Here is a 20,195-nt window from a genome sequence, read left to right as displayed (position 1 = left end):
GAATCCCATCCTTTACACTTTTAGGTAGATTTGACGTAAAAAGTGAGAGCATCATTCTCCCATCAGTATCGTGTCATCACAGAACGTCAGAATTAAAAGTTATCTCAGACAGCAGCTAGAGCTGAAGCAAAGCCCACACTTTAAAGAGGAAAAGCGTCTTTTCTGGCGTCAGTCCACCTAACATTCATTCCATTATCAGTCAGTAATTCTGGGCTCCTCCCCCAACCGGGCCCAAAAAGAAAAAATAGGCAAGCCGCGGTGCCATCTGTCCCCGCCCGCTCCCCATCTCCCATCTCGGGCCAGACCAAAGCCGTGCCGGCGCGCCACAGGCAGCCCTGGCGGGGGCCTTTCCTACCTCCTGACGCCGGGGTCCTCCCTCACGTTTCCTTTTGTGCCTGCGAACATGGCGGCGCCCATTGTCACGGCCCCAGGCAGAGCTCTGTTGCGGGCGGGCACGGAGCGGCTGCTGCGAGGGGGCCTCCGGGAGCTACTGCAGCCGCGACATGAAGGGAACACCCCTCGCCTGGAGCGTGACTTCAGCCTCTCTCAAAATCGGGTGAGGGCTGTCTGCGGTAGGGAGTATATACGATCGAGTATTGTTTTTGGGGGTGCATTGCGACCTGGAGGTCCCGACGTGGGAGTGGCGGGCTTTCCTTGAGGGGCTGGCGGCAGTGGTGGAGGGAGAGGGTGTTCCTTATGGCGACTAGTACACCGTCGCTTTCCTGGCCACCAGGACACGGTCATCGTGGAGCGCTGGTGGAAGGTACCGCTGGCCGGGGAGGGCCGGAAGCCGCGCCTGCACCGGCGACACCGCGTCTATAAGCTGGTGGAGGACACGAAGCATCGACCCAAAGAAAATCTGGAGCTCATCCTCACGCAGTCCGTGGAGAGTAAGGCCCGGGCCGAGGCGCTTCCTCTCAGGCTGGTCGGGTTTGGCATCAGCTTTTTCCTGCCCATTCCCCTCAACTATTTGCCTTGCTTTTTCTTTGTGGAAATAATCAGCTCTATATGTGAGACGAGGAAGCCATAAAAACTGTGTGATGTTGGCCTCCAGCATTGAAAATTAAAACATAAAGGCAGCAATCTCATTAAGTGTGTGGGGAGAGGGGCCCGACAATTTGTGCCACAATTACTGAAATCCTCTCATGGGACAACTCCTCCCTCTATACAGGGGATCTTAAATTTATACATCAAGTCCTAAATAAACTGATTAGTAGTGTCTTAAATCTTGTTTCTAGTGAATATGAATTAGCATTTCTTTTAGGAAAAATAAGCACTGTGAGAAAGCAAGAGGTGCTTCTCTCTTTGATCATCTTTTCTTTAGGGACTCCTAGATAGTTCTAATCCCCTGTCTCTGTTCTCACTGACAGATCTTGGAGTCCGGGGTGACCTGGTCTCAGTGAAGAAATCTTTTGGCCGGAATCGACTCCTTCCTCAGGGACTGGCTGTATATGCATCTCCTGAAAACAAGAAGCTGTTTGAAGAGGAGAAATCGGTGAGCTCAAAGGAAGGACAGAGAGACTTGGAGAAATAAAACTTCTTTTCTCTCGCAGCTTCCTTCCCTTTGATATTTAACTTGAAAATGAAATAGGAATTAGAAGAACAGGAATCCAGAAGCCCAGCCAATCAATGCCAGCATAGGAATAGTTTGATACTATTTAACATGGGCTCATTTTTCTTTTACTGCTTTTCATCTTTAACTTTCTTTTCTAGCTGAGACAAGAAGGAAAATTAGAGAAGATCCAGACCAAGGCAGGTGAGGCGGTGAGTAGAAATGTAAAAAGTATTTATTGGTCACTTTCAAGACTTACCAACCTCACCCTGGGAGTCTCCCTGATTCCCTTGAGGTGTCCTGATTGCAGACACAAGAGTGGGAGAAAGCGGAAGTGTTGTGGCTGCCCCGTAAAACTGGGTATGGAAACCTCTTGGGAGATCCCTGATGCGTTGGGTGAAGTGCTCTAGACTACCGAGGGAGGTCCCAATCTGGGCGTCAGGGAATCCACAGCATAGTCTGAGATAAGGGTTCTGCCTTCAATGATATTTACATACAAGTTGGAGAGAACACAGACACATGAAAATCAGTACAGGCACCCACCACCACGCCCACCTAATTTTTGTACTTTTGGTAGAGAGGGGGTTTTGCCATTTGGCCAGGCTGGTCTCAAACTCCTGGGTTGAAATGATCCACTTGTCTTGGCCTCCCAAAGTGCTGGAATTGCAGGCATGAGCCACCATGCTCCGCTCGCATACCTTGTGACTCTTGCTGACATATTTCCTCTCCTTTGACTCCAACTCATAATTCCTTTCAGACAGTGAAATTTCTAAAAAGCTGTCACCTGGAGGTAGGGATGAAGAACAATGTCAAATGGGAGCTGAACCCTGAAATTGTTGCCCGCCACTTCTTCAAGAATGTGAGTGTCCCCAAAAACCACTCTACCCCTGAGGTAGAAGCTACTTCTGGGAAGGAGACCCAGGATTTATCCCTTTGTTAGGAAATGGTGTGATCATCCAGCTGTGGTTAGGGAAAGTATTCTTGGTTAATTTGCACGAGTATGGGAGGGAAATGGTTAAGGACTAAGAGTTTCACATAGAATTTGAAGACTGGTAGGAGAAGGTGGTGGTTTCCATTTATTTCCCGCCTACCTAGGGAAATGCTGGGGATTTGTGACTCACTGGAGAATTGTTACTTTTGTGGATGAAGTGGTTTTGGCTTCAAGGCCTGTTTCTCTTTGTAAATCCACCTCCCTAAGAGATCAGAAGTGAATTTCTCTACTACCATCTGTGAAGGTCTATGCCCTCCTCTCCCATGGAATCGGCCAGAGTAGACACCCCAGTTTTATTCATCCCTGTACAGGAAATTCTGTAACCCTCTTGATGAGTTTACCTAGAGTGGCAGCCATGAAAACAGAGTCCCTTTGAACTGAGAGTTGTTGTTGTTGTTTGCAGCTTGGTGTTGTGGTCGCCCCACATACATTAAAGTTACCAGAAGAGCCTATCACACGGTGGGGCGAGTACTGGTGTGAGGTGACGGTGAGCGTTTTGTATGCTTTCTTTTTTTTCTTTTGTTTCCCCTTTCCCCTCTTTTTTCCTTTTGTTCCTTTTTCTTTCCCAAGACAGGGTTTTGCTTCATTGCCCAGGCTGGATTCAAACTCCTGGGTTCAAGTGATCCTCCCACCTCTGCCTCCCAAGTAGCTGGGACTACAGGCGTTAGCCACTGCACCCAGCTCTCCTTTTTCTGACTGGGAGAAAAGTCAGGGTGAAAAGCTGGGATTAGGTGGTGTTAAATCTTATCTACCTGATTGATCTCTAAGAATCCCAATTGTTTTGTGTACAGGTAAATGGGCTTGATACTGTGAGAGTGCCTATGTCTGTGGTGAACTTTGAGAGGCCCAAGACCAAAAGATATAAGTACTGGTTAGCCCAGCAAACTGCCAAGGGCATGACCCTCACCGGCCCCCAGAAGATCTAAACCTACTTTTCCTCCAAGGCGGCAAAGCAGAATCAGGAGCGGTGGCGCAGAAATGGGCAAGCACCCTGATCTCACTCCCAGCTCTGACCAAATACAGAATTTTAGAGAATACCTGAAGACAGCAGACTTCACTGCGTATACATGTTGAATTCTTCATTTTGCCATCTTTTACTGTCATCACTGGGGCAGTCTTGTTCCAGATGTACCAGGCTGTAGATTTGATAAGCTGCATACAATAGACCAAAACCGTCCAGATCCCATTTAGCTTCTTCCTCCAGTGGGGTTTGTTGGGACACACAGAAGAGCCGGCCATTGTCTCCAGATCCAAACTGAACATTTCCATCCCAAGCAGAAATAAAGAGATTATGTTCTTTTTAGGTGTTGTTTACTGGTTTTGAGTAGACGGGACAGGACATCCACGTGAGATGTTTCCTTGAGCCAGAGAGGTTTGCTGCTAAAAAGGAGAGAAGAGAATATCTTAGACTGCATCCCACAGTTACTATGGTGTGAACAAATTGTGCTGAACAAGGTGGTGACGTGTTTGGTCTTAACACTTACTCTTCTTAGACATATTAATGCAGTCATCAGTATGAATAAGCACAACGGATGCTACTTCTCTAAGATCTGAATAAGGCCTAAGGGTAATTGTTGTTGGAAAGCTGGGATGAAAGGCGCTTCAAAAGGGAACTTTGTTCCTTGAACCAGCTCCTAAAATTCTGAAAAATAAGATACCTTAATTTCCTAGACCAAGATTAAGATGTGGAGCTAGTCATAAGGTAACTCTGGAATGGATGTCTGGATGGGAAATAAGGAAAGGAGACAATTTTCTGTAAGTTCAGAGTTTCATTAGTAGGAAAAAGAACATCCATGTACAGGTGGATGATGCCAGGGTCACTCAAATACATACAATGTGAGGTCATGCAGTTTCGGGCGGTAACCGTGGGATCGCTGACTCCTTTGCTATCCGTACCAGACGTTGGTTTCTATCCTATTTGAGCTCACCTACCACTCTGAGTCAGTTAAGCACTTTCGTCCCATCTCTGCTAATGAGACGTGTGTCATCAGTAGTTGCACTGACAACTGTAGCCAACTTCATCCTTGCTGGAGCTCTGTAACTCAAGTCTGGCACTGGCACTATCTGAAATTTAGCATTTCTTCCCCTCCCTGCTTGTTTTTGGAATGGGAAAATAACATTATTTCTTTTTTTTTTTCTCTTTTGCTCTGTCCACTGAGGACACAGCAACATTATTTCACATTAGGGAGGAGGCAGGCATCCAGGCTCTGAACAGGAATTGCTTCTTGGTGGCTTTGGGGACCCTGAGCATGTTGAAGTGTACCATCTTGCTCATGCTGCTGCTTACCCAACCATGATGATGTGCTGATCTGGATGTCCCTGAAGCAAGGGTGCATGAACATGTTCTTGGGGTGCTTCTTGAAGAAACTACTTACAGACAGAATGGAAATAGTCTTGGCGGATGACATTGATCTTTTGCATCTTTATCTTGGTCACCACGCCAGACAGCATCCACCCTCAGATGGACACATCACCCCTGAAGGGGCAATCAGTGTAAATTCAGGTATCCTCAATGGCCTATTTGGGCATCTTGAAGCCCAAACTAATCTTTTTTTTTTTTTTTTTTTGAGACGGAATTTCACTCTTGTTGCCCAGGCTGAAGTGCTGAAGTGTAGTGGCATGATCTCGGCTCACTGCAGCCTCTGTCTCCCAGCCTCCACCAGGAGTTCGCTGGTATCGAACTCCTAACTTAGGTGCTCCACCCACCTTGGCCTCGCAAAGTGCTGGGACTACAGGCGAGAGCCACCGCGCCTGGCCGCAGACTGATCTTATATGTAAGTCCTATAGGAACTTCTCATTGCCAGTGTCTCCCAGCAGGATCCTCTTGTGAAAGATGGTCAGCTGCTTTTGGTAGTCACACTCAGTCTTGGATTTCAGAGAATAACTTCTTGAAAGGTTTGAGCCTCCATTAACTTGAGACCCCAGCATTTAGGAAGCGCTAATCTAAATTGGGGCAGATGCATACACTTTTGCACCCCACTTAATCCCTAGTGAGTTGGGGACACCCAGAATTAATCCCCAAACTGAAGCCCAGAGTTCTGCCGTCCTGGACACGCCCTTGAGGTCTGGGGAGGACCTGAAGCCTTGGCATGAGCCCCAAGCCCACTGAAATTTGCCATTTCAATGATCCCCATTCCTACTGTCCTTGAAATGATAGGCTCATTAAACAGCATCTCTCAACATGACCAACATGAAGCTCTCTGAAGTTGAGCAACAAGCACACGTTTCACACAGCTACCTTAAAAAGCATTTAAATACCTGCCATAGGTTGAGTTCGAGTTCTTGGCAAAAACACTGAATTGGAGATTCACGTGCAGGAAGTTTATTGCAAGGAATTATCTGCGTCAACACCTGTTGGGGAGTAAAGGCAGTAAAATTGGGTAGAGGAAATTGAGCTGATGGAGTCTTAACAAATGCCTCAGTCAATCAGGAGCTCAAACTAGGATGGCAGCAGGATGCCCCAGTAGGGCAAGTGGGCTGGACCTATACCTCCCCACCTGACCAGGAAAGGAGTATGATTTTGGGTGAGTGGCTGACTTCAGCCAAAGGCAGTCCCCGGATGGGGCACGGGTGACACCTGTGCTGTCAGCATTCTCAGCAGCTTCAATCCTGAAGGGGAAAATATGGGCCGCATACCACAGTCAACACTACAGACCCCCCCTTGCACTGCTCAGATTGACTTGTTTCATTAGTTCTGGAATGGTTTCTTCAGGATTCTAATGGATCTCTTTCTGGGGAAACTTAAAAGAGGAAGGTTTGGGACAGACCACAGCCTCTGCTGCTGTGGCTTGAGTTTGCAACTGGCATCCACCTCCCTCCTCTACTACCCACTGTTGATCTTTCCCCAAACCCCTCAGACTTGTACTTCTGGTTCATGTGGGTCAGCAGATGAGCTACCTGGCCATCATGTCCTTCTCAGGCCATGACTGCACTTGTTCATTTATCATCAAAATTGGGTCAGGAGAGGCCGGGTGCGGTGGCTCACGCCTGTAATCCTAGCACTTTGGGAGGCCAAGGTGGGTGGATCACCTGAGGTCAGGAGTTCAAGACCAGCCTGGCCATCATGGTGAAACCCCATCTTATAAAAAAAAAAAATATATATATATATATATATATATGTGAAAGGAACAAATAAAAAATAATAAAATTGGGTAAGGAGAGGCTCCTCCAGGCATAGCCTGTGGGTGGCCCTGCTCTGCAAGGAGCAGTCAAAAAAAAAATTGGGTAAGGAAAAACATACTGAAATGGATGATCTGGGTGCCAAATATATTCTTCCCTGTTCCCACTGTGTAATAGTAGCTCTGCCTCCTGATAGTGACTCGTTTCCTTGCCTTCTTGTCTCTTGGTAGTGATTTGAAGTAATCTAATGCCTGCCATAGCTTAAAAGTTTAGTGAGACTCAGTGTGTCCACTGGTGCAAATATTCCCATTCTGGGGACCAGGACTTCTAAACCCTTAGAGTCCAGAGTTGAGATAGAAGGCACAGATTCCCCTGTTGGGTCACTGGGAGTGATGATAATGGCAGGCTGCTCCTGCGGCCACCCCTTGTTCCCCGAGCCACATATTTTCCTTAAGGATACACTATTTGATGGCTGTTGATCTCAGATATGTATTGCATCATGAAGGATGAAGCCTCCTCCTTACAGGGTATCATCTCCAATCTGGTGCCACTGGACTTCTAAAAACTTCACTGATCCTTTAACAAGCACTGTATCGGGGAGCAGCTGCTGCAGATTATGGTGGTGATTAAAGCAGATTCCATCATTGCGTACCCAGTGGTGTACCTCCTTGCCATCAAGTGGGTCTCTTGGTTTGATGCAACGTTATACGAGACTTCAGGCAAATGGATCAAAATTTTGTAAACTTTTTGATGGTGTTGCTGACTGAGGCTGTGCAGGCAGGAAAGGCAAAGCAGTTCCAATAATACCCATCAATGCCCCCTCAAGATACAGCACTTCCCCTTCCAAGGTAGCAGGGATACAGTGGAATCGACTTACCACCAAGGGGCTGGATGGTTTCCTTGAGGAATGGTGATATCAGGCTACGTGTTGGTATCTGTTGCTGGCAAGCTGGACATCCACTGATGCAGTAGTTAGACTTGATGAGTCCATGATGTCGAACCCGACGAATTACCTCCACCGTGGCTCCTCCATTCATATGATCACTTTGCCAGCATTGGGGTGCCAACAAAGCCTGATTAACATTATTTGGCTAAGTCATTCCATCTGCTTGGTTGGTGCCTTTCCTGTGGTGGATGTTATCTGGTGGGCATCAACCTGAGGTACAAAAATCACCGTGCTCTATACCCATTCTCAGGTACATCATGTGCCTTTTTTCCAGACTTCCTTGTGTTTAATCTTCCAGTTTGTCTTCCAGGCTCCTAACCAACTCGCCAATTCATTAACCATTGCCCATGAGTCTTATATATACTTACTTCTGGCAGGTGCACAGATCATCTCTAAGTGGGGCCATGGCGCAGCCACAGTATACTTCCAGCTTGCTTTCACCAACTGAGACAGCCCGTACATTCACCACACTCAGCCTTTTTCCTCTTCTGTCATCAGGTCATGACGGATCTCTGATCCATGTGGCTACAGAGGTAAATTGAGAAGGAAACACCAGTGCAACAGTGGTGGGTGACAGGGATCTGGGCACCTGCTTATGTAGCTCACTTTTGCCTTCCAGCCCTGCTTGTGCCCAATTCTATATATGCCACTTTGATTTTATGAAGGATGACTGGTAGACCCACCCAGCCTTATGACTTCTGGGTTTGACAGAAGCCAGGTTATCATACATCATCACTTAATGTCCCAGAGCCAAGCACACTGTCTCAACTAGGACTCAGGAGCATTCCAGGAGCTATCTTGAAAGGTGTATAATACTCTGTTTCAGATGGCATGGCATTGCTCCAGCACTGTAGGGGGCTGTGTGTGACTTCCTATTGGGATTTGTCATGAACAGTATATGATCTTTTCTCACCATTGACATCTCAAATATAATACACTGTCTTGTGGGCCAAGCAGCAGGGCCATTTGTACCACAGTCTTGACCTGTTACAGAGCTTCTTCCTACTCTGGGACCCACTCAAAGTTGGCAGCCTTTTGTGTCACCTGATATTTGGGTCAAGCAATATTCCCAAGCGTGGAATGTGCTAGCAATAGACCTCAAGACATTTGCAAGGCATCGTGCTTTTTAGTGGTGAGAAACGTGAGACGCAAAATTTCTCCTTATCGTCTTTGGAGGGAACGTCCTGGTACACTCCACACCCCTGGACTTCTAAAAACTTCACCGCTCTGGCAAGGTCCTGAATATTTGTGGGGTTCTGGCACTACCATTTGAAGAAGATTTATCCTGCCAAGGCCTCTGATACAGGATCCTTTCAGGTTCATCCTGTACAATTACCATGATCTCATCAGTGCAGTAATGGGATGTCCTGTGGAATGTCCAAATGGTCCAGGTCCCTTTAGACTGTGTTATGACAGAGGCAGGAGTTTACATGGTCCAGATGTAAAACTGTAAATGTATATTATTGCTCATCTCAGTAATGAAAGCAAATTTTATGATCTTCCTTTTTACAGGGATGAAAAAGGATGCATTGTCCAGATCAATACATAACCATGTAGGCTGCGTTAATCTTTTTTAGCAAAGATACCACATTTGGAACAGCAGATAGAATTACCATGATGTGTTGATTGAGAATGCAGTAATCCACACTCGTTCTCCAGGATCTGATTTTAGCAGGGGCCAGACTGGTGAATTAAATGGCAATATGATGGGCACCACCACCCCTGCATCCTTTAGGTCTCCAAGAGGGGCACTAATGGAGTAATTTTTATTTATTATATTGGTCTGGAATGCTGGAGGCAGTTCCAGGCACTTCATGTTGGCTTTCCTCACTATGATAGTTCCTACCTCACACACCAAAAAACCAACGTGGTGGTTCTGCCAACTGTCAAATATGTCTATTCCAACTTTCCATTAAGGACTCGTGAAATAACCAGCAGGTGAGTCTGTAAACCTAGTAGACCTACTGAGAGTGAGACCCGGGCGGGAATACATTTATTACCTACCCTCCACACCCTGCCACTCTAACACGAGTGTTGATTGAGGTCCGTAGTGGAGCTTCAGATCCTAGGGTGTCAGTGTCAATGGACTCTATCCAACAGTGCTTGAAATGTTTGGATAGTTCACTTTCTCTCATGTGTGATATGAAAACAAAAGGTCATAGGTCCCTGTGGGTTAGGACTGGGAAAACCACCTATATACTTGTCATGGTGTCTCAGGGTCCTTTCTGCTAGAGACGTAGCCTCTTTAATAAATCGTTTCCAGGTCAGCTATGGTGGCTCACGCCTGTAATCCCAGCACTTTGGGAGGCCAAGGCGGGTGGATCACGAGGTCAAGAGATCGAGACCATCCTCGTCAACAAGGTGAAACCCTGTCTCTACTAAAAATACAAAAATTAGCTGGGCGTAGTGGCACACACCTGTAGTCCCAGCTACTCGGGAGGCTGAGGCAGGAGAATTGCCTGAACCCAGGAGGCGGAGGTTGCGGTGAGCCGAGATCGCACCATTGCACTCCAGCCTGGGTGACGAGAGAAAACTCCGTCTCAAAAAAAAAACAACAAAAATAAATAAATAAATCGTTTCCAGTTCAGGTGTGGTGGCTCACGCCTGTAATCCCAGCACTTTGGGAGGCTGAGGCAGGTGGATCACCTGAGGTCAGGAGTTCAAGGCCAGCCTGACCAATATAGTGAAACCCGTCTTTACTAAAATTACAAAAATTAGCCAGGTGTGGTGGCATGCACCTGTAGTCCCAGCTACTTGGGAGGCTGAAGCAGGAGAATTGCTTGAACCTCGGAAGCAGAGGTTGCAGTGAGCTGAGATCGTGCCATTGCACTCCAGCCTGGGCAACACAGTGAGACTCTGTCTCAAAAATCAAACAAAATAAAAATAAATAGTTTCCAGCTGAAAAATTGGCCCAAGAGGACTTTCACTTCTTCCAAGAAGGAATTACAGCTACAGAAATTGCCCTCCCACTATAAACAACTATGAAACCAGATAAAATTATGAAAGAAATATTTCTAGACATTGGAAAGCAGACAGTACAGAATTTTAACTTAGAAACGGGAAACGAGATGAGCCACATGACTGCCTCGGCTTCTGCCTAGAGACAGTCTCCTGGACTATGCTGTAAGGAGCAGTGTAGAGAGGGGAGCCGCAATAGAGAGCCGGCAGTTTCACTGAGTGGAGAAAACAGAGATTACAGTCGGTAGAGGATGAGTTGGCTAGAAATTAAGAGGGAAAATGCCGGAGATGAGGGAATGACACAGAGAGAGCTTTGGAGATCTGCAGAGAGGTCCCGGACCTCAAGATTTTAGCTGAATACTAATATATACCTCACTGAGGTAAAATTCCACAAGGCAGGGGGTTGAAAACAACAACAGAAAATGACAGGCCAAACAATTCTCAGAGCTTCTACAACATTTGGAATCTTTTGTTTGTGTTCCTGACAGCCCATATGAATCGATCCTGTAATACATGGGGTATCATATAGAGACTTTAAAAGGACTCAGTAGTGGTCGCTAGAATAAAGGCTACTCTGATCCATCATGCAAAGCCTGAAAGCAAGCACTGATGATCAAACTGATACCAAGCATGCCAAAACCAAGTCCAACACTCATCAGAGAAATGCAACAAAACCTAGCACTGAACAAAATTAAGTTCCCAATGTTTGACATTGAATTTAATATTGTCATACTGAATGTGGTGGCAGGTACCTGTAGTCCCAGCTACTCAGGAGGCTGAGGCAGGAGGATCAGTTCAGGTCAGGAGTTTGAGGCTGTAGTACACTATGATCACACCCAAGAAGAGCCACTACACTTTAGCCAGGGCGACACAATACGACTCTGACTCTTAAAAAAGAAAGTATTATAGGCCGGGCACGGTGGTTCACACCTGTAATCCCAGCACTTTGGGAGGCCGAGGCGGGTGGATCACAAGGTCAAGAGATCGAGACCATCCTGGTCAACATGGGGAAACCCCGTCTCTACTAAAAATACAAAAAATTAGCTGGGCACGGTGGCGCGTGCCTGTAATCCCAGCTACTCGGGAGGCTGAGGCAGGAGAATTGCCTGAACCCAGGAGGCAGAGGTTGCGGTGAGCCGAGATCGCACCATTGCACTCCAGCCTGGGTAACAAGAGCGAAACTCCGTCTCAAAAAAAAAAAAAAAGTATTATAAAAAGAGATAGTAAAACATTACCCAGAACCAAAAGAAACAGTCTCAGAAATGTCAGCAATGGTGAAATTAGAAATGGATGAGACTAGCTTTTGAATCCATGGACTCAGTAAAGCAGATTACTCTCCCCAGTGTGGGTGGGCATCATCCGATCTGTTGCGGGTCTGAATGGAACAGAAAGGCAAAGAAGCAGCAAATGTCCCTGTTTTGCTTCCTGCCTACCCTACCTGAGCTGACACGTCAGTCTTCTCTTGCTCTTGGACTGGAATTTACACCACTGGCTCCCCTGGTTCTCAGGCTTTCAGACTCAGACTGGCCTTATGCCACAGACTTTCCTGGGGCTCTTGTCTGCAGATGGCAGATCATGGGATTTCTCAGCTCCATAATCACATGAGCCAATTTATACATATATTCCATTGGTTCTATTTCTCTGGAGGACTCTATTACAGTGGCACTACCCCCTCCATGCCAAAACTAAGTGGGAAACCTAGACTTCCACTCTCAAGTTTTTAACAGGCTACCCCAATACCCCTTCCAGAGTGCCATCACACAAGGCCAGGTAGGGAACTGGGACTTGTCCCAGCCCTCCTCTCTGTGTGCATGGTGGCAATCAAGACTGTGGTGTCCATGGGGAACCTGACATCCAGCTGGCAGAAATGAGGTACCCCTCTGCTTTTCTGCTCGGGTGGTATCAGAGGAGGCCTAGTAGAGAGTCAGGACTTTCACCATCACCCAGAGGTAATGTCACCGCCGCCACAGTATCAGTGGAGACCATATGGGGCTACAACATGCACCTCTATCCAGCAGTAAAGAGGAGGTCTGTCCCACTTGAGTGTCAACAGAGGTGCCGTGGGAAATCCGAAGTTCTGCCTTCACCTGGCAGCAATAAAATGACATCCCCTCTCATGCCAAAGTAGTGACAGAGAAAGTTAGTTAAAATGAAAGTTTTAAATTAAGATCCAAAGTCTTATAACATAATTCAAAAATATCCAGATCTCAAACTGAATGAAAAAAGACAACAGACGTCAACACTGAGATGGCAGCTATATTAGAACCTCTGACCAATATTTAAAAGCAGCTATGATAGAAATGCTTCAAGAAGCAATTAGGAACACACCTGAAAAAAGTGAAAAAATATAAAACTTCAGCAAAGAAATAGAAGACATAAGGAAGAACCAAATAGAAATATTAAAACTATAAAATACAATAACCAAATAGAAAAGCTCAGTGGATAGGCTCAATGGGAGAATAAAGAGAACAAAGGGAAGAATCAGCATACAGTAAGGTAAAACAATAGAAACTACTCAATCTGAACGACAGAGAAACTAGAGTGAGAAAATGAACAGCGCCCCAGGGACCTGAGAGACTGTAACAAGAGATCTAACATTCCTGTCACTGGAGTCCCAGAAGGAGAAACAAAAGAAGGCAGGGCTGAAAAAGTACACCAAGAAATAATGACTGAGAACTTCCCAAGTTTGTCAAGAGACATAAACATAGTGATTCAAAAAGATGAGGAAGGCCGAGTACAGTGGTTCACGCCGGTAATCCCAGCACTTTGGGAGGCAGAGGAAGGCAGATTACTTGAGCCCTGGAGTTCAAGACCAACCCAGGAAACGTGGTAAAGCCCCATCTCCAAACACACACACACACACACACACACACACACACACAACCAAGTATGGTGGCATACACCTGTGGTCCCAGCTGTGAAAGGATCACTCGAGCCCAGGAGGTCAAGGCTGCAGTGAGCTGTAATCACACCACTGCACTCCAGCCTGAGCAACGGAGTGAGACTCTGTCTCAGAAAAAAGAAAAAAAAATGATGAGGAAACCTTAACCAAGATAAACCCAAATAATCTGCGCTAAGACACATTAAAATTAAACTTCTGAAATCAGACAAAGAAAAAAAAACTCTTGAAAATGTCACCATAAGGGAACAAACAATTCAATGACAATGGATTTCTCATCAGAAATCATGGAGGCCAGAAGGAATTGCTACAATATTTTTCAAAGGCTGAAGGAAAATAACAGTCAACTCAAAATTCTATACCCAGGAAGAAATATCCTCCAGGAATGCAGAGGAAAGTAAGACACTATCAAAAGCTTTCTTAGGAAAATGAAAACAGTTTGTCAACAGTAGACCTACCTAACAGTGGCTAAATGAGATTCTCTAAATGGAAAGGAAACAATTAAAAAAGAAATCTTGGAACATCAGGAAGAAAGAAACACAGCAAAAAAAATATGAGTAAAAGCAATAGACTTTTCTTCTATTGAATTTTCTAAACTATGTTTGACAGTTGAAGTAAATATGACATTGTGTGATTTTATTCCAAAGGTATGTAGAGGGAATATTTTTTAAAATTATAAATTAGGCCAGGCACGGTGGCTCACGCCTGTAATCCCAGCACTTTGGGAGGCCAAGGCGGGTGGATCACGAAGTCAAGAGATCGAGACCATCCCAGTCAACGTGGTGAAACCCCGTCTCTACTCAAAATACAAAAATCAGCTGGGCATGGTGGCGCAGGCCTGTAGTCCCAGCTACTTGGGAGGCTGAGGCAGGAGAATTGCCTGAACCCAGGAGGCGGAGGTTGCGGTGAGCCGAGATCGCACCATTGCACTCCAGCCTGGGTAACAAGAGCAAAACTCCATCTCAAAAAAAAAAAAATTATAAATTAGAGAGGGAACAGGGACAAAGAGAGGTAGGGTTTCCATACTTCACTCAGACTGGTAACATAATGACAGCAGTAGGCTATAATAAGTTATACGTACATATCTAGAACAATCAATAAGAAAGCTATACAAATATACTCATAAACACTCTAGAAATTGCTCACTTCAGCAGCACGTGTATTAAAATTGGAATGATACAGAGATTAGCATGGCCTTTGTGCAGGGATGCCATGCAAATTTGTGAAGCGCTCTATATATTTTTTTAAATGCCATAGATAAATCAAAATAGAATTCTAAAAAAATGTGCAAGTAATCTTCAGGAGGTAGGGAAAAGAGAGCAAACAAGCAAAAATCAGAAAAAACAACAAAAAATGGCAGACTTAAGCCCTAACATGCCAGTAACTACATAAAGATGAGTAGAACGAATTTAAAAGCATGACCCAAACCATGTACTGTCTACAGAAAACTTACTTTAAATATAATGATATAAGGCCGGGCGCGGTGGCTCACGCCTATAATCCCAGCACTTTGGGAGGCCGAGGCGGGTGGATCACGAGGTCAAGAGATCGAGACCATCCTGGTCAACATGGTGAAACCCCGTCTCTACTAAAAATACAAAAAATTAGCTGGGCACGGTGGTGCGTGCCTGTAGTCCCAGCTACTCAGGAGGCTGAGGCAGGAGAATTGCCTGAACCCAGGAGGCGGAGGTTGCGGTGAGCCGAGATCGCACCATCGCACTCCAGCCTGGGTAACAAGAGCGAAACTCCGTCTCAAAAAAAAAAAGAAGAAGAAGAAAAGGAAAAAGAAAAAACAACTCTCAGAAAAATAGAAATACAGAGAAACTTCCTCAGCTTAACAAAGAGCACCTGTAAAAAGCTTACAGCTAACATTACATTTAATGGTGAAAGTCCGAATGTTTTTATATTCAGCGTCGTGCTGAGGTAGTACACAGGTACAAAATCAATCCAGTGGAGAAAAGCTAGCCCTTCAACAAATGACGCTGGGGCAACTGGACAGCCATGGGCAAAAAGTGAAACTCAATCTAAGTCTAGTACCTTCTACAAAAATGAGCTCGAAATGGCTAAAGACTTAAATGTAAAACTGTAAAACTTATTTTTAAAATGGAACACCTTCAAATTCTAGGATTAGACAAAGAGTTCTTAGACATGATACCACAAGCACAGTCCATAAAGAAAAATTAAGATTTTGGACCTCATTCAAAATTAAAACTTTTGCTCTTGGAAAGCCCATGTGAAGGAGGTGAAAAGACAAGGCAGTGGGAGCCAATATTTGCAAATCACATATCTAACAAAGGACCAGTATCTTCAGTGTATAAAAAACGCCTCAAACTCAATAGTTCCACGCCCAGCCCAGCATGCCCATTCTTTTGAGCCTTTTAAAGAAAGTGAGTGTCCTTTGGAATGTCTGATGGAACATAAGCATTTGGTGAGTTTTCTGACTTTACATAACCTATTCATTCGAGCATACCCACTCTTGTTTTTAAATAGTGATGGAGTCTTGTTATGTTGCCCCAGGCTGTGCTTGAGCTCCTGGGCTCAAGCAATCCTCCTACCTCAGCCTCCCAAAGTGCTGGGATTACAGGCATGAGCCACTGCGCCTGGCCTCGCATGCCCACTCTTTTGAGCCATTTAATACTCCTTCCACTGTATGCCACGGCAGTCCTGACATGCCTACTTCACTTAATGTGGGCCATGGCTTTTTCCAAGCTTCCCAGAGCCATCCCGTTGTAACCAAAACACAGGGTCAGTTGCTCACCGCTTGCAGAGTCCAATTAACAAGAGCAAGATCTTGTATAAAGAAAGCAGCTTTTTATTCCAAAGCCAACTCAGGGGAAGAAGTTACAGCCTCCGCTTTTAGAGCACCACTTTGCTTTTGGAGCAGAAAGCAAGTGCTTTTAAAAGGGGACCTGGCATGCTGATGTGAATGGCATGCAGGGGAAGAAGCGGCAGATGGGGCGCCCGCATACTCACTTTGGTGCCTTGTCTACGGGGTGGTGGAGCCGGTGACCACTGGTGCCTTCGTGGACAGGACTAGGTTGCCAAAGCAGCCAAAAACTCTCCAGGTGAGAGTCTCATAGCCGGCATACGTTGGCTTGTAGATGGACTTGTAGGCTGACTCCTGAGGCAACCTCCCGCTTGGGTGACAGTTCTGCTCTGGGACTTAAAACACAGTTACATGAACTTGCCCTGTTGTGAGTGTCTGTTGAAGAGGAGGTAACAGGCTGTAAATGCATTTCTAAAGAGCTAAGTAGGAAGTGGGAAGAAGAGAAAGAGAGAGAAAAAAATAAACTAGCTCTTGGAACTTGGGGTACTCGGTTACACTATGAGAACATTAGCAACACCTCTTGGGGTCTTTGTCAGAGTGTTGAATCCTCTGTGCTAAGAACAGGCTTCCATATCCGTATATTCTCCCTGATCAAACTCTGTGTCCCACCCTCCTTGCTCCAACACCCTCAGAATCCAGTCCTATACATCTCCAACCTGTACTTGCTGGTTAGCTCCTCTTGAACCTCCAGGGCATAGCGTATTTTTTCTCTTCGGGGAATCCTGGCTGAGGTCTAAAAGGACTTAATCCTGGTTATTGGTTTGCAGATCCGGACAGGAGGTGGGGCAGGTTTTGAATGGAACCTGTGTGGTCTTACAAGCCAGAGGTTTCTCTATCATCCTCAAGCAAGGAAGTAGTGATGGCCTTTACCAGGAACAAGTGGGCACTTTTGCAGGCCCGAAAGAGAGAGAATTTAAAGATTCAAATTTTTTAAAGTATTAACCCAGCTGACACCCCCCCCCCCACATGTCTCAGGGTCTCACTCCTTGCCAGAGTTAAGAATTCAAACTTCTCCGGAGTCCTGCTACTCTTTTTTTTTTTTTTTTTTTTTTTTTTTTTTGAGACAGAGTTTCGCTCTTGTTACCCAGGCTGGAGTGCAATGGCGCGATCTCGGCTCACCGCAACCTCTGCCTCCTGGGTTCAGGCAATTCTCCTGCCTCAGCCTCCTGAGTAGCTGGATTACAGGCACGCACCACCGTGCCCAGCTAATTTTTCGTATTTTTAATAGAGACGGGGTTTCACCATGTTGACCAGGATGGTCTCGATCTCTTGACCTCGTAATCCACCCGCCTCGGCCTCCCAAAGTGCTGGGATTACAGGCGTGAGCCACCGCGCCCGGCCCCCTGCTACTCTTATAAGTAAATATTGGACCTTATTCTCAGTTTTTTGGGGCCTCTAAATGTGAGAGATAAAAAATGCCTTTTAAGTTGCTAAGAAGGGCCTTGGGCTTTCACTCTTAGCCTTTATTTGGTGATCAATCACCCTCAACCTTTGATTGTTTTTGCCTCCAGCTAACCATCCAATTCCATTGTCTTTATAAAACCTGATATATTTATCAGACCTGATATATTTCCCCTCCTAAGCATTAGCCGTCCCCCAGGATTCCATCCCAGTTCAACACTAGTGAAAGCTTTGACAGTTGCACTGATCCCCTGCAGGGGAATCTCCATGCTCCACCTGCTGCCAGTGGCCCTCACTGCCAGCGGGCCAGCAGGCATTTCCAGTTTAGAATCTCATTTTAGAATCTGCTTCCTCAGCACCCTTGGCACTGACTGTCAGGCGGGATTCCTCGGGAAACGTACTCTCAGATGGAGATTTGAGTAAAAGAAGTTCATTGAGTCATGCTCTCAGGATCAACAACATTGGGAGAAAGTGAAGGCCTTAGACCTGGACAGCAGGAACTCAGGCACTGTTGTGGCCCTGCAGAGTTGTCTCCCACTGAGACAAGGAAATCAGACCTTCATACTTCCACATTGACCAGTAGATGCAGGCTGTCTTAGGAGGGGGCATAATCTTGAATGAATTTTAAGTTGAGGGCAACTCCTGAAGGAAGCCCAGCTGGGAACTGTCAAGCACCCAAAATTCCCAGAAATGCTGGTGCAACTGGGAACTGTCAGTCGCCCAAAATTGTGAGAAGTGCTGGGGGAGGACAAGGATGAGTGCTTCAGTCCTGATGGGGGTGGGCATCTGGGTGGCACGACAGCATCCACTATAGTACCTTTTTTTTTTTTTTGAGATGGAGTTTCACTCGTTGCCCAGGCTGGAGTACCATAGTGTGATCTCAGCTCACCGCAGCCTCTTACAGCAGGCTTCTGCCTGGACATCCAGACTTTTCCATACATTCTCTGAAATCTGGCATAGGCTTGAGAGCCTTAATTTTTGTACTCTGTGCACCCACAGGCTTAACATTACGTGAAAACCGCCAAGGCCTAGGGTTTGCACACTCTGAAGCAGTGGCCCAAGCGGTACCTTGGCCCCTTTGAGCCATGGCTGGAACTGGAATGGCCAGGATATGAGGAGTAGTGTCCTGAGGCTGCGCGGCATAGCAAGGCCCTGGGCCTGGCACGTGAAACCATTTTCTCCATTGCCTTGGATATTAGCACTTGGTTGCTTTTTACTTACGCAAATTTATATGGCCAGCTTGGAATTTTTCCCCTGAAAATCGCCTTTTTTTTTTCTACCACATGGCTGGGCTGCAAATTTTTCAAAAAACTTTTATGCTCTGCTTCCCCTTTAAATATAAGTTCCAGTTTTACATCATTTCTTTGCTCATGCATATGAGATAAGTTGTTAGAAACAGCCAGTCCACATCTTGAATGCTTTGCTGCTTAGAAATTTCTTCCACCAGATACCCTAAATCATCACTCTCAAGTTAGAAGTTCCACAGATCCCTAGGGCAGGAGCACAACACCACCAGGTTCTTTGCTAACATAAAACGAGGGGCTGTGACCTTTGCTTCAGTTCCCAATCAGTTCCTCATCTCCACCTGAGACTTCAGCAGCCTAGACTTTATTGTCCATATCACTATCAGCATTTTCGTCACAACAATTTAACAAGTCTCTAGGAAGTTCCAAACTTTCCTTCATCTTCCTGTCTTCTGAATCCACACCACACTCTTCCAACCTCTGCCGGTCACCCAATTCCAAAGCTGCTTCCACATCTTCAGGTATCTTTCTTTACAGCAATGCCCTACTCCTCAGCATCAACTTTGTATATTAGTCTGTTCTCACATTGCTATAAAGATATACCTGAGAGCAGGTAATTTATAAAGAAAAATTGGCTCATGGTTCCATAGGCCGTACAGGAAGCATGGCAGCATCTGCTTCTGGGGAGGCCTCAGGAAGCTTCTAATCATGGCAGAAGGCAAGATGGAGTGGATATCTTACATAGCAGGAGCAGGACCAAGGCAGAGTGGGGAGGTGCTACACACTTTTAAACAACCAGATCTCATGAGAACTCACTATCATGAAAACAGCACCAAGGGGATGTGCTAAACCATTCAGGAGAAACCACCCCATGATCCAATCACCTCCCACCAGGCCCCACCTCCAACATTGGGAATTACAATTTGACATGATATTTGAGCAGGGACACAGATCCAAAACATATTAGCTATTGAATACATGTAACCAAGAATACACTGTGCATCATACATTTTACTTTTGAAACTGTACTGTAATTATCTATGTATCTATGCCTCTGTCTTCACTCACTAGATCATGAGTTCCTTGAGGAGTGTGTTTTATTCCCAAAACTTTGCATCTTGAGTATATAATATGCCCTAATATTTGTTATGAGAGAATAAGTGAATGAATAAATGAATGAATAATCAATTTGCAAGGTTTCTCTTCAGACACTTTAAAGGAGCAAACATTGAATGGGCATGGTGGCTCATGCCTGTAA

The 20,195-nt window shown here is 45.7% G+C and overlaps 1 protein-coding gene, 1 long non-coding RNA gene and 1 other non-coding gene across 3 annotated transcripts; 2 read left to right on the top strand and 1 right to left on the bottom strand.

Annotated features, from left to right (window-relative positions):
- Positions 1 to 386: 386 nt before the first annotated feature.
- On the top strand, positions 387 to 3,846 carry MRPL9 (mitochondrial ribosomal protein L9). The gene is made up of 7 exons (XM_012462733.3): positions 387 to 556; positions 734 to 890; positions 1,371 to 1,495; positions 1,714 to 1,764; positions 2,310 to 2,411; positions 2,947 to 3,030; positions 3,335 to 3,846. Exons 1-7 carry the CDS (start codon positions 404 to 406, stop codon positions 3,467 to 3,469), a joined length of 807 nt encoding a protein of 268 aa, XP_012318156.1. The 5' UTR covers positions 387 to 403; the 3' UTR covers positions 3,470 to 3,846.
- On the bottom strand, positions 3,498 to 17,284 carry LOC110569008 (uncharacterized). The gene is made up of 5 exons (XR_010340480.1): positions 16,439 to 17,284; positions 7,977 to 8,133; positions 7,540 to 7,818; positions 5,802 to 5,894; positions 3,498 to 3,923 (listed from the first exon to the last, which is right to left on the bottom strand). It is a non-coding gene; the product is annotated as an uncharacterized LOC110569008 (long non-coding RNA).
- Positions 14,604 to 14,707, top strand: LOC135272351 (U6 spliceosomal RNA). The gene has a single exon (XR_010340512.1). It is a non-coding gene; the product is annotated as a U6 spliceosomal RNA (small nuclear RNA).
- Positions 17,285 to 20,195: the final 2,911 nt, after the last annotated feature.

The sequence above is a fragment of the Aotus nancymaae genome, unplaced genomic scaffold (assembly GCF_030222135.1).
Source record: "Aotus nancymaae isolate 86718 unplaced genomic scaffold, 86718_ANA_hifiasm-v0.15.2.pri h1tg000108l, whole genome shotgun sequence".
In the NCBI taxonomy this organism is placed as follows: domain Eukaryota; kingdom Metazoa; phylum Chordata; class Mammalia; order Primates; family Aotidae; genus Aotus; species Aotus nancymaae.
Note: the sequence above shows the minus strand (reverse complement) of the source record. Positions and strands in the feature narration are given on the sequence as shown.